Source organism: Meleagris gallopavo, chromosome 14, assembly GCF_000146605.3.
Source record: "Meleagris gallopavo isolate NT-WF06-2002-E0010 breed Aviagen turkey brand Nicholas breeding stock chromosome 14, Turkey_5.1, whole genome shotgun sequence".
Taxonomy (NCBI): Eukaryota; Metazoa; Chordata; class Aves; order Galliformes; family Phasianidae; genus Meleagris; species Meleagris gallopavo.
The window spans coordinates 8605692-8618122 of record NC_015024.2 but is presented as its reverse complement, the minus strand read 5'-3'; the positions used below and the strand labels follow the sequence as shown (position 1 = coordinate 8618122).

Here is a 12431-nt window from a genome sequence, read left to right as displayed (position 1 = left end):
CAAATACGTGAGCGCTGGGAGGGAGGGGCGCGAGGCTGCAAGATGCGGGGCTGCAGGCGCGTGCAGGGGATGTATAACACGGGGGGAAGGGGGAGGCTGCAGATACGGGGGTACAGTGGTGCCCCGGTGGGGGCTGCAGGGATGCGAGAAAGCTGCGGGGAAGAGAGGATGTAGGATTTACGGGTGCAGGGATACGGGACTGCAGAGAGGGAGGGATGCAAACGGGGTATGCAGCGTACAGGGATGTGGGGATGCAGGAGTGCGAGATGCAGAGTTTAGAAGTCGCAGGGATGTGGGGATACAGGGTGTGGGATGCAGGGCTGTAGTTTGCAGCGTTCAGCGTGCAAAATGCAGGGCGCTAGGTGCGAGGCTGCAGAACGAAAGATGTGTGTTGCAAGATTCTGTGTGTAGGGCGCTGAGCGCGGAGAGCAGAGCGCGGAGTGCAGCGCCGGGCTCCTGCTCAGCAGAGGGCAGCAAAGCCTCGCGAATGGCCGCAGCTGAGCTGCCGCTCTCGGTGCCGCCGTGCTGCGCTCTGCTCCTGCCTTCTGGCACCCACAAGTGTCCGTCTGCGGGACGATGCTCTGCTCCTCCTGCTCAGAGGTTGGGGGGTATTAAGGACAGCGGGGAAGCTGCACTTCGCCGATGGGGCAGGGCTCTGGCTCGCAAAGGACGTATATCCCTCTCCCCACGGGGTGTTCAGGCATTCGTGCCAGGGGCAGGGGTGGTGAGAATGGGCTGGTGCCAGTGCAGGGAACAGAAAGAATGGGGGGGGATCGGTGCTTGGAACAGAAACAGGTTTGTGTTTCCGCAGAGATTAGCTTGTGTCCCAGGGTGAGGTTTCCTTGCTCTGCACAATGTCAGATGTGTTTTCTGAGTGTGTCCAGGAATGCTCTGCGTCCATGTGGCACTGCCATCACTGTGCAGAGCACGGCGCCCTGTGTGTTGGGCACAGAATGGACCTCAGCATACAGACCCTGTGCCACCAAGCCGAGGGGCACTGGGGAGCGTGTTGGGGTGGCCAGGTCTACATCTGCCCCAGGTATGAGGAAATGTCCACATGGCAAGTGCAGCTGGAGCAGGAGTTGGGTGATGGTGGCCAAACCGCAATGCAGAGGGTGAGGATGAGCCCCTGTGCCTATGGAGTGGGGGGACAATGAGCACTCAGAGCTCACCACAAGCAGCTGCTGATTAGGAAATGGCTCTTAATTGCAAGCTGAAGGTAATTTATCTTGGCCTGGGTGGGGAAACTGCGTCATGCGTGGGTGACTTCTGAAGGCGAACTTCAGACTTCAGATAACGACACCTGCATCCATCGCCCTCAAAACCCAACACCACAGCCCTGTGCTGCAGGGTCGGATGGCAACAAGTTCATTTCCCTGCTGGGTTTGCCAGGTCCCTGCACATCCAGCCCTCCTGGAGACCATCACCAGCTCCAGGGCCCGCATGGTGTGGGGCTGCAGTGGTGCCCGGTGAAGCCACTCGGTGCGGTGCCAGCGATAGGAAGCATTACACAACAGTGCTCATATGATTGAGGGACAGCGGTGCCAGCGCTATGTACACTTATATAATCCCTCACTGCCCGCTCGTCAACAGGTTGCAAAACAGCACTGTGATTGATCCTGCTACTTTTAGGCGTGCAAATATTATTGTGCAGCAGAGAGCTCTCTCTGGGTGAAAAGTCAGAGGGGCTCCGGAACTGAGCAGTGGGCAAGGCCACAGCGTGGCCAGGGCTGGGGTGCAGGGATGCAGTAGTGGTGCCTCTGCTGTCCAGGTACCCCAGCAGCACCCTGCACCCTGGGATCCAGGGAGATACGGCCTCCAGCTCCCTCAGCAGTGAGGAGAGGCAGCAGTGCAGAGCTGAGCTGCAGCCCGGGCTCGGCCTAGTGCAAGGCGTGCGAGGTGCCTATGGACGGCTTGGCCCAGGCCCAGGGCCCCTCCTTCAGCACAGGGAAGGAACATCCAGCTTTTGTCAACAGCTGCAGTTCCTAGAAACGGCCGAGACAGAAGGGCGGATGGGGGGAGCCTCACGGCCAGCTCTGCGTGGAGGAACAACAGCCCTGCAGAGCTGTGCCCGAGGAGGGGAAGTGGCTGTGGGACACAGCCCGAGTGGGATCTGGCGGGGGCACGGCTGGGGGCAACCCAGCAACCCACAGCAGGATGCTTGGCGTGCTGCGGGCTCTGCATGACGTGGGCTCTGCCTGCCACGAGCTGAGAAGGCTGCAGGCACACCCTTATTTCCATACAATTCAGGGAAGGCAGCTCCATCCCAGGGTGCTGCTCCCTGTCCCCTCGCTTTGTCATTGCCCGATTACATAAAATCCAGCCCAGCTCTGTTAGAAACCACACCTGGGGGCCACAGCTCCCCCAGAGCAGCTCGAGGCCGCGTGCCCACACTGGAGGAGCACGTTCCTTCTCCATCCAGGCAGCCCGTGGGAATTCCCTGCAGCCTGTCCCAGATCCGGGGCTCAAAGCGACCCATTTACATGAGGAGTGCTCTGATGCTGTGCAGCCCTGCTCTGAGAGCTGCTGCCTGCGAGGCCCCACAGAGCTGCTGCGTGGGTCAGGAATTAAGGAGCCTGGCGAGGCCGGCAGGAAAGGTGTGGCCCTGTGAGCATCAGGAAGCGGTGGGGGAAGCAGAGCTGGGGCAGCAAGGAGCACCTAAGCAGCAGGGATGCACACCCAGCATTGCTTTGCTCCAGGGAGTTCCACAGCCCATGTACAACCCTGTTCCCAGAGTCCCACAGGAGCCCCAATTCATGTAACTGCCTTTCTGCGAACACGAGGAACTGCTCCGAGGAATCTGCTCAGAACAGCATGGAAGGAAACCAGCTCCGCTCTTGAACTTTGCGGGATAATATTTCATTTGGAGGGAGGACACGCTGTCCCGGCTGCCCCCACATTAACCCTTGAGGACACCTAGGGGCTTAAATCAACACGCGGGCGCAGGAGTCGCCTTCCAACAGCCTGACCTCGGTCCTGTAAAGCAGCTGAAAAAAAAGGCAGCACTGTCCCTGCTCTCCCAGCCCGCTCCCCCACCCTGGGCAGAACGAGCAGAAGAAGCCATGGAGCAGAAGGAAGGGCTGCTGCCCTGCACCCCGCTCAGCACACACCAACTGCACCTGAGCGCCCTGTCCTTGCACACAGCTGTGGCACCAAGGGGCTCTGGGAGCACCCAGGGCCATGCTCACACCGCTCCCAGCAGCTCCCAACCTTAGCAGCAGAACAAAGAGGGCTTGTTCTGGAGGCAGCTTGCATCAGAGCAAATGCGATTGTTCTCATCGGATTTGATGAATTCCCTCCAGAGTTCGTACGTAACAGAAGTCCATTAGAGGACTTTATCCCTGCTAATTTCAGACTACAAAGTCAAACCGCGTATCAGATGAATCTGCACAGGCAGGCTTATTTATGTGCAGCAGCGCCGGGTGACCGCAGCCTGCCAGGAGACTGTCATTAGCTCATTAGCAGAGGGCATCACATTCAACTGAAAAGGAAACGTCACGTTGCCGCAGGCCATCCCGCTCCTCGTTCCCGGTATTCTGACTCACACCTAGAGCACATCGCAGAGGACAGCAGGAAGTTTCACTGATCGCTGCCCAAGGAATTTTGCAACCCGAAGTGCCAACAGTAAACAGCCCCTGAGCGTGCATGGCTCACGGCGGCGGCAGCTCAGCAGGGCTCTCTGTCAGCTGTGCTAGGCACAGGACACATGAAGCACAAACACACTACTACCTCCTTGCAGCAATCCTCCATCTCCACGTGCAACTGCAAAACAGCGGATTGAGTGCAAAATGTAAATGCACCTCTTTGACACCGCCGTTGCTTTGCATCTTAGTACCGTGGAACAAACAAGAAAAGCAACCACAAACTAACGTTGCAAGAGTAAAGGTTAAAAAAACCTTTACGAAAAGTACAGAAGAGCACAGAACAGCCACTGCAGAGACTTTGAACAGGACCCGACGGCAGCAGGCAGACTGTCTCCCTGCCCGTTGCATTCCTGCTGCTCCAGCCCCATGTGCTGGTACCCGGGGGATCAGGAGGAGCCCTCTCACTTCTGCAGCCTGAGCAAGGGACGGGACGGGACAGGCCAGGGCCAGGACCCCCAGCACCACATCCCCCCCCTCCCCCCCCTGCCCAAACCTCACTTCTACATGCCCTTGTTTTACCCTGAGCAAATGGAATAAGAAACAGTGTTCCTCAGAACTTCCACACCATTTTGCTCTTGCACTGTCATGCTGACTTACAAGCTTTCCAAGAGGGAAAGTCAGCCAACTAAAAATGTTTAGATGAATAAACATCCCTCTTTCCAAAGAGGAACTAGTTGGGCTGCTCGGTTATCTTTACTTCAATTATTCACCCATCTTCTGACATTCTGACATTCCTTTCCCATCTATTCATCCAAATAAGATTTTAAGCTGCTTAAGGTAACTTGCAGGCTCTGCAGCTCTGCCCTACCAGCTGCTATTACAGCTAATCCTGTAGGAGTTTCTTACGTATGGTTTGGCTCATCTTAGATTAGGAAAATTTATATAGAAACGGGTTACACAGCAGGAGTCAGTTTACAAGATCCCAAAATAGGAAATAATTTGTTGGCTATTATAAGCCAACAGTCAGCCTCTAGCTCAGCCTTCATCCCTCTGAGGCACCTTCTTCCAGACCCACACACGCCCTGCTCCCCAGAGGCAGGTGCTCCAGCTGCTGGCCAAGCCCCAGCTCTCCACTGCCATGGTTCTCATTGTTCTGGACAGGAGACCCAGAAGCAATGCATTATTCCACGCGTGGTCTAATGAAAGCTAGTGAAAGCTTTGCTGTTCTAACGCTGCTTTTGCATAACACCACCAGAAAGATCTCAAAACTCTACCTCCTCCTCAGTCAGCATCAATGACAGAAGCATCACTTACAATGAACAAAAAGAATTTTATTGGAACGTATACACACAGGGATAACAGAGGTATCTGAGTAATCAAATATGGAATGTTTAAGAAAGTTAAAATAAATAAGGATACTAAGTTTTGCCAGTGCTAGGTCCAGCACCAATATAAGTAAATGCCCTCTGAACAAGTCTGACTCTGACAGGACCATCCCTGCAGAGTCTGTAAGGATTCCTACCACCAGAAAGTGGCCAATAATTTTGGAATACAGAGTCACGACAGTGCGCTTTCTACTGATGTGCATTCACACTGTTTATTCGCTATTTTCGTCTCTTATTTCTTTAATAATATCTATTAAATTCTGAAGTCCAAAAACGTAACCCGTGTCTTGGCCCTCATGCACCACGCTATCTTCCCCATAGTACTTGCAGGTGGTGTGGGCAAAGTCTATCATACGGACATCGACAGTACTAGCAGTCGGTTTGTAGGCATACGCTCCTGCCGACTCATCTGAAGACTCCTCTGAAAGGTCCTCCAAGTCCTCTGGGTCCGAGTCAACAGCAACTTCCTGCCTTTCCTTCCCATCATAGATGATCAGCAGGGAGCTCGAATAGAAGCGGTAGGACTCCTGTTTCTCCAGGACAGACTTGAGTTCAGTCAGTTTTTAATAACAGATTCAAAGAGTTCCCTGCGCAGGTATTTGCCGTTATGAAAGAACTGGTAAAGTGCTTCCTTAAATCCTTGGACTGAGAGCTTTCTTCCATGGTACTTATTCATGAACATCAGCTGGCCAGTGCCTGCCTGGTACACCTGCGTATTCAAGCACACACAAGAGAAAAGAAGAGTTAAAATTGCTGGCAACACTGACCGAAGGCTGCTATGGAAAGCTCTTACACGATGATATACTGCTCTCTTAACACTGCTCTTGCAGAAACTGCTTGCAACAACAGACCCAGCAGTGTCTTCGGAACTTGGAGGCTCAGAGGAAGTGGAAAATCCTTTCAGTTTACATTCGAGCTTTTCCACTTGGAACGTATGATTGAGGAGTTTAAGCGAATTAGGAAAGCTGCGGCCAAGATCTCCATTCAAGATACAACTTGTACCACAGCCTCTCCGACACCACCTGCCTCTGCTCACAGGCATACCAGCTGATTCCCAGAACGCTGTGCTCCAAACGTGTCCCAAATGTGGGACAGCAAGCATTGTTTTAGAAAGTCGAGGTGTGCCACCGCATGGATCTCCGTATTTTCAACAAGTTGGAGGATCTCCTGCAGGAAGATTGCTTCCTATGGGAAAGCCCTCCATACAGTGCACAGAAAAAAAATGCCAAAACATCTCCATAAAGTAAACAAGAGGTATCCTAAAGCTCCTCCTCCTTGTTTTCCAGCACAGGTCTGTACTGGAAGGCAAACTGGCAAGCCAGCCAGCTCAAATCCCAGCAGTGTGGTTAAAAGACAGAAACAAAAGTGTGGGAGCTGTCTCGTGCTTTTCTCAGAATTTCAACAGTGAGCTGAACACCAATCATGCCAAGAGTCATGCTGTGGAACAAGTCCCAGCAAACACTGCTGGCATTCCCGGAATCTACTGGATAGGAGGAGAGAGGCTTCAGAAAAGCCTCAAAAACAAACAAGCTCTTTCCCACTTGTTACTCTAGGAAATACAGAAACAAGTAAACAAAAAACTTGGGTGAAAGTCCATGCAAGTATCTTATTCGGTCCCTACTCTTATCACACTTTCTAACCCACTTCACAACAAGCCTCCTTTAAACAGAAAGATCTACGGCTTTTCATAGTCTGCGAGACAGAACTGATAGCTAGTTAAAATTTTGGCCAATTTTCATGTTTTATTCAAAATGCAAGTTCCAGGAGACCTTCTCTGCAACTGTTTCTTACGCTTATCCTAAGATGTTAATCAAATCAGTAGTTTTACTACACAATTTCCAATTACTATTATGGTGCAGGAGCCTGTTTTCTTGCTCAGAGAACACAATCCCTGTGATGCAGGAGCTGCTATAGGTTGCTCCTGCAGATGCTGTTACCTTCAACTGGTAAGTCATTCACAAAAGCCTTTCACTGATTGAAATGAAGCACAGCATCAAGGGCAACAACACAAAGGATTACTATTGAAGCAAGAAATGAAAGTAAAAGACAGTCAGAAACAGGCACTCGTCTGATGCTTTACACACAACTCATTTTCCTCTCACCTGCATGCCACAAACTCTGACTCCAATAACAGCTGATGTACTCTGCTGACATTTACGGATCTGGTTAGCCTTCTTCTCTTCTGATGCATCGTCTCCATGCTGTCGGGTTCCCATCTTAAGGTCCAACACACATGGTACTTCATATCGAGATGTCAGGTTTTCCAGCAAAATGAATTCTGGAAGTGCTGGTTAAGGAACAATCCTCACAGTACAACCACAGGATTTTCACACTGTTACCACAGACATTCTAGTGTTGTAATTCCAATCCTAAGTATGCCCACTAAACAGTAGCCTATCAAAACTTAGTTGCAAACACATGGTATCAAAGTACTTATCTACTTCTAGCTGTACTGGTCTCTAGAGAAGATAAATGAGACCGGTGATTTCTTTGTTTATTTACAGTAAGTGGGAAAAATGTAATTGAGGTCACAGACAAAATCTGGCAGATAAGCCACAGATTCAGAATGACAAAATACAGCCTACAAATACATCACAACACAAGATCTGCTTCTGAAATATCACACACTTCCTAGATTAACAATCACCTGCAGTGACACGGTGACAACTTAGTGCAGCCACAAAGTACTCTCTCTCACTTTGAACAGTTTATTAGTCACTGAGATGTTCTGTTTACTGGCTGCATGCAAGCCTGCATATAGCTGGACCTCCCCAACCACACAAACTGCACCAAGGTTGGAAAAGACCTCCAAGAACATCCAGTTCAGCTGCCCACCCACCACCACCAATTCCCCACTAAACTGTGTCCTTCAGTACAACTTGATATTTCTTGAACACCTCCAGGGACAGTGACTCTATCACCTCTCTGGGCAGCCCATGCCAGCGCATCATGACTCTTTCAGAGAATAAATGTTTCCTACAGTGAACAAGTCGGAATGTTTCCAACTTGAGGCCATCACTTCTCGTCCTACAGCTAGTTATGTGGGAGCAGAGCAAGAGCCCCAACTTGCCACGGCCTTCGTTCAAACAGTTGTAGAGAGAGACGAGCCTCTTCTTCTGCAGACTGAACAACCCCAGCTCCTTCAGCTGTTCTTCATAAAACTTGCGTTCCAGACCCCTCACAGCTTCACTGTCCTTTTCTGAACACATTCTTATGCTCTGCCTAAAGCTGCAGAGCACAGAAGTGTGCCTCAGCTTTCATGTAGTAGCCACTGTTTTTTTCCATGCTGCCATCCTGACAGCTTATATTCAGCTTGTCTTTATCAAAAAGGCTCACTACGAGGAGACTATCAAAGCAGACAACTCTTAGTATCAGACCATCCCACCCTATATTTAAGACAACACTGAGAAGTTGCTGAAAAGGGAAAGCAGCAACTAGTTTTTGAGATCCTCAGTACTGATCACAGTAATGGCTCTCACTAAGGGAAAAAAGAGTCACTTCTACCCTCTTCCAAAAGCTTACATTAGTAAGTCAGTTTTGTGGAAGATCCCAAAAGCTCTAAAGCCTTTCCATTAACTAAGTCCCAATTTGTAGAAGTTACTTGGATTTCCTAGCCTAGCTACTTCATAGCATGCTGGAAAAGCCTGTGTTCTGGAAAGTGCTGGCAATCCCTTCCAAGTCACCATGTAAGTGACTGCTTCACAAAGCTTCCCTGGGTTGTAGTTAAGCCTGCACTAAATTTTTATCTGTCATGTGCACGAAATAAAAAGCAGAGCCCTACTCATTCCATTGCCATGAAGCATCTTCAGGAAAGGATACTATATTGATTTCGATGTTTTGCATTTTCCTTCATCCGCTGTAACTGCTGCTGGTGACATTTCATGCTCCAAGGATTATGTTGCTTAAGCTGTGAACTAATATTTCCTTTTTTCTCTACAGTATAATACAACACTTCAGATTTCTTCAGCCACTCAAATTCTTCCTCTAGCTTATGACTAGAAAACAGAGAAAGGCATCAGATTAGAAGTGAAACACAACAGTGAACACTTAGTTTATAAAGTTAAACACAGTGAGGTCTATTTTACTTGTTTTCTCTAACAGCTAGCACTGATTTTTTTTTCCTTTTCTGTACATTCAGACAATTTGCACATCAGTAATACATCAACCACTGGAAAGCTACTTCCACATTGGTGTAAATTAGCATACAGCTAAACATGCAGTAATTCAATTTATGCATTCTTTACCCGTCTGAATTACTTCCAAAGAAGTAAGGGATACTTTAAGGTTTATCCCTTGCTAAGGTTAGTGTTCTAGCACAGTACTTCACAGCTCACATTGCTCACAGCAGGCATAATTATAAGAAAATGTGAGGGAGAATATGATTAATGCAGATAAAGCTGGCTTCCTACAACAGCACAACTGGAATGTTATGGCTTGGTTGTAACACATCTTTCTATAGCACTGGAAAACCTTTCTTAGCTAATCACAGCAAAAAGCAGTCACCATGCTATCAGGTAGGGCAGTTTCACAACTGAGCCTGACTGCAGTGAAAAGGTCAGGAAAAAAAAGAAAGAAATGAGAACAGAAACTGAAAGCAGAGATCTGGAGAGTTCTCTGAAGTTCTGGAGACCTTATCCCAGTTTGACAGCAAAAATGCTATGCTTCAACACTTTGCATCCCAGCTCTCCCTATTAAACCTACCTTTTCATTTTTTCCTCTTTCCTGTGCTGCCGGACCCACTCCTTAGATAGCTTCTCATTTTCTAACAACACTGTCTTTTTGTTAGTCCATCGCAACAGCTTACTTTTGGGTTCACAGTCAGAATTATCTAAGTTTTCCAAGTTATCGTGGTCCCCATTTAATGGATATGCTATTAGACATAAGTTTCCATCTTCATCCTCTTCAAAGCTCACTGACACCACACCTGAAGAGAGAAAGGACATAAGCAGCTGTGAATTGCTGAAGCAATAAGCAAGCCTTTTACAACACACAACATTAAAAATAAAGCAGCTTTTGTTTTTTTTCTCTTACCCTGGTCCTTAGTTTCTATCTTGCCACAGGCCAAACCTCATTTGCCAACCTAACAAATATCAAAAGACCTAGACAAAGACGATACCTTAAAAAAAGACAATTTATCATAATGACAAAAGAATAATACAAAAAAAAAATCTGTTCTCTCCAATTCAGAATCAAGTAAGAATCAAATAATAACAGGAGACAATTTCAATTAATAAAAATGTTTATTAAAAAACCTGACTGGTCTGACCCTAAATGAGATGTCAAACATGTTAACAACTTGCAGTGAAAAGTGATCTGCACAAAAAAAAAAAAATCCAAACAGACAGTGAAAGCTTTAAGTTTTTGCATGACAGCAAAGCAAAACCCACTTGTCCAAACAGGATTTGGTCAACAGAACCCCAGGGGAAAGACTTGCAAGCAGAGCAAAACAAGATGACGTCACACGACAGTAAAACTAGTCCAAGTGCTTCCCTCTTAAATCACTACATTGAATTACACGTTTTCTTCTTTTTTATATATATTTTATTGATAGCAGTAATGCAGCAGTCTTGTGAAATAAGTAACAAAATGCAATACAGAACATATCTGTGGTACACAGAGACAGTGAACCTTGAAAACACTTTTCTCTTACTCTCCCTCTCCTTCTGAGGCAGTTCTGAGGCTGTTCTGAGGCTCTGGAGCACCGCACTGCATTGTGAGTCCCAGCAGACGCCCCTCATGCTAACATTAGCATGTTTCTGGGCGTACTTCAGAAGCCATAACAATGTCTGAATTGGTTTTTAGGTTTTTATTTTCCAGTCCCCTCTCCTTATCCTCAAATCAAGCCACCTGCACAGTTCTTGCAGCTCATCTTTGGGCCAGAGGGAGAGGTCTCGGCGAGAGATGGGCAGGCAGCTCTGACACCTACAGTGCCTGGGGGAGGGGTGCAGAAGCTCTGACACTCCTGCTGCCACAAAGGACAACAGGAAAAAGGGGGGGAACCGACTAGCAAATGGCCTTTATCCTGGAAAAATAATAACAGAAGGCCCAAATGAGGCCCTTTATCCCCTAAATCCCTCCCCCACTCCCCAGTGAGCCACACAGACCAGTACAATCATTCTATTACATTTTGAAAGGGATCACTCAAAGACCACATTTTCTTCCAGTCCCAAAGAATTCGTGTAAGAGGTGTCAGTCTGCCAGCACGCAGGCAGCACTACTGGGAAACATCTCTGAAGTCTTCTGCCAGTTTCACAAACAGTGCAAAACGGTCACCCTTACAGCTGTTAAAGTCAGTGTGCCATAAAAAGCAACTCCATTTAAAAAATGCTTTGGTCATTATTTATTAATCACCAACCAGCCATCGATGGAATAACAAAAAACAATTTCTGTTAACTAAAGCAATGTTTAGGAGAACTGGAATTTCTACTCCTACATAAGATCTGACTCATCACGGCTACTTGATCCTTGCCTACCTAAATGCCATGGATGTTTGTTTCTCCTTAATGACAGAAACAGCGCTGCAAATATTTAACAAGACACTTCACCAACGTGTATTTATTGTGATCAAAACGAGAGTGAAAGGACAAACCCCAAAATAAATGAGATCACAATTAAACTTACACACAACACCACCCAACTTATCAAATTCCTGTAAACAGACATTAAACAAGTGGTGCAAATTAATTACAAATCCACAAAAAAAGCAGCAGATAATTACTGAAAACATCCGCAAGCTGTTAGCGACTTACCTATGCCTAAGGGAGATATATGGACTATCACCAGCAGAGCTGCTCTACTCTAATGCTGTTAGGCAGCCCAAACACCAGCTGGGCAAGCATTTCCACCCTGCATCTCCACAGCCTGCCTCAGACAACATCAAAATACATGAAAAGAAAAACCCCAAAACCTCTTCCACGCAGAAGAGATTTCAGAGACAGCAGAGCACACAGCACGCTGGTACTGCAGGAAAGCGGCAGCCTGACCCCATCCCACAGTTTGGTAACTTACCCTCATACTGCGGAGTGAATTTACGCATTTCTGTTGGGAGAGTCTCATAGAACTGGTGCTCCCGCTGGATAAGGGGCTTACAGATAGTCTTGTCATTAAACCGGAGGACACAGGAGTGTCCCCCGACCTGGTGGACAAAGGGCTCGAGCAGGACTCCCTTGGAATAGTGCTCCACTTCCATAGCTCCAAATGCTGGGCTCATCCTTGTAGCGCATTAGACAGAGGGAGGCGACGGCGTGAGGGCGGTTCCGAGGCGGAGGTCCCGGAGGCGCGCAGGCAGAGCTCCAGCCCAGCGGTCTGTAAGGCAAGCAGAGGAGCACCGAACTGAGCACCAACCCAGCCCCGCACGGCGCTCAGTCGGCGCCGGACTGCGGGCGCGCTCGGGACGCGACCAGAACAGATCGCCGCGCTTCGCCCCGCCCACCGCGCCTCGACCAATGGCAGCCGCCGATGG

The 12431-nt window shown here is 48.5% G+C and overlaps 1 protein-coding gene across 1 annotated transcript; it reads right to left on the bottom strand.

Moving 5' to 3' along the window:
- Positions 1-4894: 4894 nt before the first annotated feature.
- IP6K2 (inositol hexakisphosphate kinase 2) lies at positions 4895-12353 on the bottom strand. Its single transcript, XM_003210090.4, is given in 6 exon segments — positions 4895-5534; positions 5537-5678; positions 7072-7247; positions 8789-8964; positions 9671-9893; positions 11978-12353. Coding segments are annotated over 6 exon segments (1272 nt in total). The 5' UTR covers positions 12180-12353; the 3' UTR covers positions 4895-5181.
- Between the last annotated feature and the right edge of the window lie 78 nt (positions 12354-12431).